Raw genomic sequence first — 8,493 nt, 5'->3', positions numbered from 1 at the left:
TCAGCAGGAGGCATCTTTATCTTTGAAGCAGATGATGGACCACAAACCACAGCAGTGTCAATTCACTGCAGCTGGGGCTTTTTTGGGGGTAATTTAGAAACAAACCAAACCCCAGTTTTCGTATCACTTGCCAGGAGCACTGGGTGATCTCTGGAACAGGAGGGGTGTGCTGAAAGTTCACTTCCTTTCAGAACAAACCCGATGGTTTCAGCGTCGCTGAGAGGTTTGTCCATCCTGCTCAAACATGGAAAAGGTTTTCTGGTTATTTGTTTTGCTTCTCCTCCACTCAGCTCAGGTCATTTCCTACTCACCTCTGAACACGATCTGTAAATGCCTTGCTGGTACAGGCCAAGTTCTCCCTCATCCCTGGCTCATACGTTTGGAGATGCTGTTACAGGTTTTCCTGTCATCTTTGAGAGGAGGCTCAGGTGTGTACAACCTCTGGTTTCCCTCTGCCAAAAAACACGAGCTCTCTTCCTTTTTCCACTCGTAGCTCACCTACATCCCCTCTCATTTCCCATCACCTATTTTTCAGTGTCTTGAAGGAAGTCTTTGACCTCTCTGAACAAGCTTGAGGCTTTCTATGGCTTAATGCCACTAAATTACATGGTTTAAAGTGGTTTAATGGTTGCAGAAGTACAGCAAAGTCATGCAGTGGGGCAATTCTTCCCTGGAAATACAGAATCATACTGGTTCGGGGTGGAAGGAACCTTAAAGCTCATCCCGTTTCAACCCTCCTGCCACAGGCAGGGACACCTTCCACTAGAGCAGGTTGCTCCAAGCCTCTGTGTCCAACCTGGCCTTGAACACTGCCAGGGATGGGGCAGCCACAGCTTCTCTGGGCACCCTGTGCCAGCGCCTCAGCACCCTCACAGGGAAGAATTTCTTCCTAATGTCTTATCTAAATCTACCCTCTGTCAGCTTGAAGCCATTTGCTTTAAAGTCATGGCCATTGGGAGGTATTTGCACCACATTTATATAGGCCTCTGATTTAGGTACCAAGGGAAGGATGTCTGGAGGATCTAGTGGGTGTAGAAAAAAAAAAAAAACAAAACTAAACCGTGGAAAATCTCATAAAAATGAAAGAATTAAACCAGGACTCAAATCAAACTCTTGCCTGCAAAGGTATTTCCTGCTGCAGGAAATACAGAAGCTGTTAGGAGAGTTATAACATGTTTCAGTTGGCCTGGATAAATCCACAGATGAATACACGAAGTCTGAATTACTGGCATCCGGGAAGTGGTTAGTTCAAAAAGAGTCACAGGCTAGATCCTTCTCCCTTCTCAGAATGACCACTCAACATGCACAAGTATTAGCTGCCCACAAGAACTGCAAGCTTTTCCTTTCTGAGAAGACACCGCAATGTCCATCAATGTGCTCGGCAGTCATACATTGAAACCAATGTGACTACTATCAAAACGATACAGAAACCCTGGGATTACAGTATCTCTGACAGATTCTCCTTTCTCTCCACATTTATTTCACCGTTTCTACCCAAAGACGAAACTTGTAGCAGCTTGAGGACCAGCTAATGTATGTCTTCTGGGGCAATGTTTTGGGGATTCACCAAACTACCCAGGCGATGGGGGAAATCCAAGCGCATCACTTCGGAGATGGAGCCAGGGCTGGGCTTCACTACAAAAATCTGTGTCTAGGTATGAATCAAGGGGGTACATCTGAAAGGGCACCACTGGTTATGCCTGATTCCTCTTCACAGCCATGTAGGCAATGACTTCATGCCACCCCACTACCTGAAATCACAGAGCTGAGCCCCTGCTTTGTGTTGTCTTTCCAGAAGCATCCATGGGGCAGGCCATGGGCACTGTTGGGCAGCACTGCTGTTGCAGCATGGCTATTGCTTGCCTGCATCCCCAGGGTTGACTTCTTCTTGGAGGGGAGCTGCTGCCAAGGCCACCTCTGCAGAGGGGACAACTTCCTTGGTGCTCGCAAGGAAGAGGAGGCGCTGCTGTCTTTCCCCCCTGTGGGACATGAGGGTTTCATCCTGCATGCAAAGTGAGTTGATGAGCACCATGATGGGGCTTGGAGCAACCTGGTCTAGTGGAAGGTGTCCCTGCCTGTGGCAGGGGGTTGGAACTGGGTGAGCTTTAAGGTCCCTTCCAACCCAAACCATTCTGTGATTCCATGATTGTCATGAAAGAAGCATCACAAGGTTGGGCATAAACAAACATGTCAGCGCAAAGCAGCACTTCCCTAAAGGAGGCATCTCGTATCTTGTATAGGTCTGGGGGCCAACACATGCCCCTGGTTGAAACCGAGATTGTTGTGGCTGAACTGCTTGCCCAGGACCCCTCTAAAGCCACCTCTCTAAATCTATCCAGCCAAAACACGGTTCTGTAGCTCCCACTTCTCTCATGGGTAGACAGGAGATGGACACTTGCCCTGTAGCCACAGATCTGGGGGTATCATCTCATGCATGAGTTACCTTGGTCTGTCCATTGCATGTCTCCCAGGGTTAGATTCTTCCTGTACTGGTTTCCTTAAGCACTGCCAGCGGTGGTGTTGGTTTCCGTTGGTCATGGAAGAGGCACGCTTGGAGCATGCCCCAGCTCGGTCCTCTCCACCTTGCAGCTCTGGGGAAAGTTGCTTTCACTTCTCTTGGTTTTCCCCAGCTACAAAAGCAGGAGCGTTTTGAAGTCATGAACTTCAGAAAGATGTTGAAACTTCTTTGGTGCCTCTATAGCAAACTACGTGACCTCTAATCTCTCCTGGTAAATCCCTGCCTTCCCTGCTGTTTTGCAGACTTTCCTTTGAAGAGATCTCTGCCATGACTCAGCAAAACCATTTAAACCAGTCCTGGGTTGAGCTTCTTCTAACAGCTCTCTGCAGGGAAATTGAAAACTCCGAGAGTATTGAACTAAATACAGTTTTAAAGCCATCTCCTTTCCACTGCCATAGCAGCAAGGCTCTCATTCCCTCCCTAGGATTTTGGCAGTAGCTCATTCAAATTGCCCCTGGCCTCTCTGCAACCCTGATGTACAGGGAATTAAACTCTTCCCTCATCTGTTTTTGACCATTCTCTCTTGAACAAGGTCTTCATAAAGACTTTTGGACCCATCTCAGAGGGAAAACAAGTTTCAAAGAGGAAGATGAGAGCTTATGGTTTGAATGGAAGGCTTTTTTTTTGCCGTTTACCATTTTGCTACTCTATAAAATGCTGATGTGAAATTGAAAATTCCAAATTACAATGTAGTCACACAATCACATAATTTTTCTTCTGCCCTCTTCCTTCCTCCTTGCCTTGCTACTGTGGCTGTGTGTCCCTGCTTCCTCTTTTGCTTCCTGGCTGGTGACTTTGTTTTATTCAGGGCAGCCCCCATCCCGCTAAAACCCATGTGAGACCCAAAGGTGTCTCTCAGTACTAACCCCCTGTGTGCCAAAATGCTTTGCTTCAGTCCTTCAATGGCTCATTTTGAGAGAAACCCAAAAGATGCTATGAAATATGTGGAGAAGCAAGTGCCAACGGACGGTCTGCCGAAATGGGCAGGTTTATTCCCTTGTGTGTAAAGTGTGGAGGACACTGCCAGAATAAAGCCTTAAAGCCTTGTGGACACGTGGCTTTACAGCACTATAAGGATGTGCACAGTCTGACCTCTTCCTTTCCACGTGCTCCTACAGCTTCTTACTGCCACGTACACGTCTACTTTAGTGTTGTCAGTTTTCCCACTACCGTTTGATTATCCCTGCTGTGAATTATAGAATCCCAGACTGGTTTGGCGTGGAAGGGACCTTCAAGCTCATCCAGTTTCAACCCCCCTGCCACAGGCAGGGGGACCCTTCCCCAAAGCTCCAATGTGGCCTTCACCCCTCCCGGGGCGGGGCCAGCCACAGCTTCTCTGGGCAACCCGTCTCACCACCCTCACAGTAAAGAACTTCCTCCTTACATCTAACCTGAACTTCCCCTGTTTAAGTTTAAAGCCATTACCCCTTGTCCTACCACTACAGTCCCTAATGAAGAGTCCCTCCCCAGCATCCTTCTAGGCCCCCTTCAGACCCTGGAAGGCTGCTATGACGTCTCCACGCAGCTTCTCTTCTCCAGGCTGAACAGCCCCAACTTTCTCAGCCTGTCTCCATGCGGGAGGTGCTCCAGTCCCCTGATCATCCTCGTGGCCTTCTCTGGACTTGCTCCAACACCTCCATGTCCTTCTTATGTTGGGGACAGCAGAATGATGTTGAACTGGCTCACTGACTGCATAGCACATTGTACCCCATAGCTGGGGACATAAAAAGCTGATCTTCCTCGAAACACTCAGGACACTTCTAAGCCCTGACTATTTCAGGTCCAAAGTGCTGTAATGGGATACTAAATAGAGCAAAATAAGAAGATGCCTTCTCCCTCTGGTGCTCAGGTCTCGCCCTCACTAGTCCCCAAGTCCATCCGAGCCCTGTTCCTTTCCCTGCCACCATTCTCCAGCATCCGTCAATGTTTCACTCCCAGGCTGCTGGTACCAAGAAAACTGTTGTTCATCAATGTGCACATCAGTACTTAGCCATAGATGTGCGGCGATGTAGGAATAACTTGCTATTTGCTGGAGCTACTGTACCAGTCATCTCTTGACTTTCCTGGGTGTTTAGTATGTCACTGTACAAGCAAGATTTGAAGGGTCAGAGTGGAAATGTATAGCAGAGATCTTTATTTTTCCATGGTTCACTGCTAGGCAATTTTGCTGATGTAAGAGGTAGCAAAAATAGCGTGGGGGAATTATAGCCCTAAGAAAGAAATATGTAAATATCTGAGTGCAGTGAAAAAACCCTGCTTGCCCCGGGTTTGCGCTTTGATTTTATTCTGGGGTCTTTGTGTGGTTGAGGTGTGAATGCTAAGGGAGTGAAAGGTGATGCTTGGACAGACTCAGATGATCAGAAGCAGGGTGTGGGGAAGGTGATGTGGGGACTCCAAACATGCGCTTTGTCCCGATGGCTGGTTTTCATCGGCAATGGTGTAAATTCGGTTTCCAACCCGGCTGTGGGAGGCATCTGAGAAATTACATCACCACTCTTCACGGTCCACTGGTCGGATGTGACTGATGAAGTTCGAACCTTGCTGCTTGTGTCAGAGCGTGACCCTCCTGAATAAATAGGGGTGCTTTTCACCCGGTTCCTCAGACCTTCTCTGGGGCTGAGCCTGCCACGAGGATGCGAACGCCAGCTGGGATGGGGATGGGAGCTCCAGTGCTCCCATGGCTGCTTGTGCTGCTGGTGTTGTCCCACTCAGCCCATGCAGGTGAGCTTCTGGTGTCTCTGCAGAGATACCCAACGGTGATCAGCTTCCAGCCTGGCGTGGTCCTCAGGATGGATGGGCACCATCTGCATTCTGCACCGAAGGGGACCTGGGGGAACAGAGATGCACACTGTTTAACCCAGGGTTTTTCTCATAGGTGAGGAAAGAGCATGACCATCCTCCTTGGCTAGATTCAGCTTTCAGGAGCTGTGTGAGAGCAGGGTGCTGAGGTAGATAACACAGATAACAGTTTCCTATCATGGTTCCTAAAGCGTTGTCAGGGAAAGCATGGGAAGTGATAATTTCTTTGTCTCTAACTGATTTGGAGTTGTGGCACCTCTAAATAACTCTGTCTTTGTAACTCTAAATAACTCTCTACCTTCTCTCTTTCCTAGCCATCCTGGAGGTGAATGGAAACCTGAACTGTAGGTGCGTAAAGACAACCTCAGACTACATTAGTCCAAAGAGATACGAAAGCATTGAGATAAGACCCGTGGGGAGCACCTGCAGGCGTACAGAGATCATGTAAGTGCCAGTGGTGGCTCATGGGGTGGAAAGCTGTCTCCTCTGGCTCCCGTGTAGCATCGAGGCCAGCACTGCACCTTTTCTGCTGCAACCACCCCACTCTCTGCTCCCTTTCTGCAAACCAAGGCTTTTCAAGTTCGCTCATGCTTTGGGGCTGAGAAACATCAGGTCATTTCTGGTGGAGGAAATACACCCGAGTGACATGCCAGAGGTCCTCAGGACCTGAATGGAGCTTTCCAGCAAGGTAGAGTGTGATTTCCTCATGCTGGTGGGGGCTGTTTGCAGTTTGGAGGAAGCGCATCCTCAGACACTAAGGCAGGATGAGCCGTAACCCGTTTTTTCACTACCAATACGAGAGCAGAGAGCAAACTGCATCTTGGTTCAAGCCCGTATCTCTTTATTCCTGTCCAGACTGAAGTGGTGCGTTAAGCGGATGCGTAAGGTTGTTCTAACTGCTCAGCACTGATATATTTGTAAACCTACAGAGGAAACAGTCTTTGAACAGGCACCTTAGGGCTTGAAGCATGTGTTCCACATAGGAATATTTTGCATCTTGCTTTTTCTTGAGCATCCCGTGGCTTCCCTCTGTTTCTGGCAGCTTCCTGCGACCTGCTGGCACTGTAAATGAAAGCTGAGCGTTGCAGATCAGCACTGGCTGCTCAGATCCCTGCCTTTGGAGGGGAGGGCAATGCTCATAAACACTCCTTGTGTTTCAGAATTAAGCTAAAAACCTCAGGGAAGGTGTGTGTGAATCCTGATGCCCCTTGGGTGAAGAAGCTGCTGAAGCGTATTGCTAGCACGTAAGTTGCATTGATGAAAACCCTTTTGGCTTATCCTTGGTCCTGGGGAGCACTCACAGGGCAGAAAAAGGAAAATACGTTGGAGAGGGAATGATGGGATTGGGATTTGCTTATTGCAAGTGCAATAGTGTGTTGCTACTTGGCTGGGAAAGCTGCCGTCCTTTGCCATGCCTGGGCTTTTGGCACAGTGTGGGGCAGCTGAGAGACAGTGCCATGGCTGATTACAGAATCCTACAATGGTTTGTATTGGAAGGGACCTTAAAGCTCCTCCAGTCCCAACCCCCTGCCATGGGCAGGGACACCTTCCACTAGACCAGGTTGCTCCAAGCCCCTGTGTCCAACCTGGCCTTGAACACTGCCAGGGATGGGGCAGCCACAGCTTCTCTGGGCACCCTGTGCCAGCACCTCAGCACCCTCACAGGGAAGAACTTCTGCCTGATGACTAATCTAAATCCCCCCTTCGGTGATGCCTGTCCCGGGGACATGGTGGTGACTTGTCATAGAATCATTGAATGGTCAGGGTTGGAAGGGACCTTAGAGATGACTTCCTTCAGTTGGGGCAGGAGCTTCCTCCCCCAGGACCCGCTTTTCTCTGCGTTCACATGTTTCTCCTCCTTCTGCTTTTCACAGGAAGAAAAAATAAGTTTCCTGTGAAGGAAGTTGATGCTCAGAGCCCTGAGATGGGCTGGCAGATGATGCACAGGAACCTGGTTGCTCCCCACTTTGCCCTCGCTTCCCTCCCTCATCCCAAAAGTCCCATGTTCAGCCCCAGCAGCAGCCGCAGCAGGGAGGGCAGCTCACTGATGACCCAGCCCTATGGCAGGTTCTGGAGGTGTTTCCCTCCTGCATTCAGTCCCTGGATGAACGTGAATGTGAACCCTTCATTTCTTTGCTCGACTAAACACTGTGAAGGGGCCGCTCCTGCCTCTGTAGGAACAACTTTATGAGTCCTTCTGTGCAGAGTGCTCATCGACACGGTGTGTCTGTGGTTTTTATTACACAGCGTGGCATGTCCTGGCCTGAGAGCTCAAGTCAAATAAAATTCAGGGTGTTTTCCATTTGTTGTAATTTCCCTGGATCTCCCAGCTTTGACAGACCCCACCGCTGTAGCCTTCCTGGAGCTCAGATTCCATCTTTTGCATCTGGCGCTCTTGATGCTCTTTCATAGATATGCCACAGGCATGAAAACGTGCAGGTGAGGTACCTGTGCTATAGGTAGCGGAGTGAGGGCAGCACCCAGGTACATGTCAGGCACAGTGACAGCCCTTTTTACACTGAGGAATGAGACAGGAGCAGGGAAAAGTTTGTCCAAGGCAGCAACGGGAGCTGGGAGGGGTGTTCCAGCCCTCAACCACCAGCGCTGGTGATGGGGCTGGGGTGTGCAAGCAGTTGAAAGCCTTTTGAAAGCAGTAAAGGCCAACAGGAATCATAGGTCACAGACTGGTGGTAGCTTCTCTGGGCAACCTAAGCCAGGGCCTCACCACCCTCGCAGGGAACAACTGTTTCCTAATGTCTAATCTCAGTCTCCGCTCTGTCAGGTTAAAGCAATTCCCCCTTGTCCTGTCCCTACATGTCCTTGTAAAAAGTCCCTCTCCAGCTTTCTTGTTGGCCCCTTTCAGAATTGGAAGACTGTTGTAAGGAAATATAGAGGGTTGGTGCAGGGTCACTTGGCAGAGTTTTGGGATAACCAGCCATAGCTGGGAAAGAGCAAAAGCAGATGCCACCAAAGCTCAGGCTGGGGGAAAATCTGGTTGTAGAAGAAATGAGTAATATGCAGAAGATAAAAGCACCCTAAAAAACCTCGGAGCTTGTGCAGCTGCATGGGCTTAAGGACAAGCACTGGGACAAAGGACCGATATCTTTACAAGACCTGGCTTCAAAGCAAGGGGAAAATGGAACCGGTTTCAGGAAGCCTGGGCCCCTGATGGGCAA

General features: G+C 49.4%; 1 protein-coding gene across 1 annotated transcript; it reads left to right on the top strand.

Moving 5' to 3' along the window:
* The first annotated feature begins 5,151 nt into the window (after window positions 1-5,151).
* Window positions 5,152-7,204, top strand: LOC104411188 (alveolar macrophage chemotactic factor-like). Its single transcript, XM_010021561.1, has 4 exons — window positions 5,152-5,239; window positions 5,632-5,761; window positions 6,478-6,561; window positions 7,192-7,204. The coding sequence occupies exons 1-4, from the start codon at window positions 5,152-5,154 to the stop codon at window positions 7,202-7,204; spliced, it is 315 nt and encodes a 104-aa protein (XP_010019863.1).
* Window positions 7,205-8,493: the final 1,289 nt, after the last annotated feature.

This window comes from Nestor notabilis, unplaced genomic scaffold, assembly GCF_000696875.1.
Source record: "Nestor notabilis isolate BGI_N333 unplaced genomic scaffold, ASM69687v1 scaffold22050, whole genome shotgun sequence".
Classification (NCBI taxonomy): domain Eukaryota; kingdom Metazoa; phylum Chordata; class Aves; order Psittaciformes; family Psittacidae; genus Nestor; species Nestor notabilis.
The sequence above is the reverse complement of the archived record's forward strand: the minus strand, read 5'-3'. Positions and strand labels throughout refer to the sequence as shown.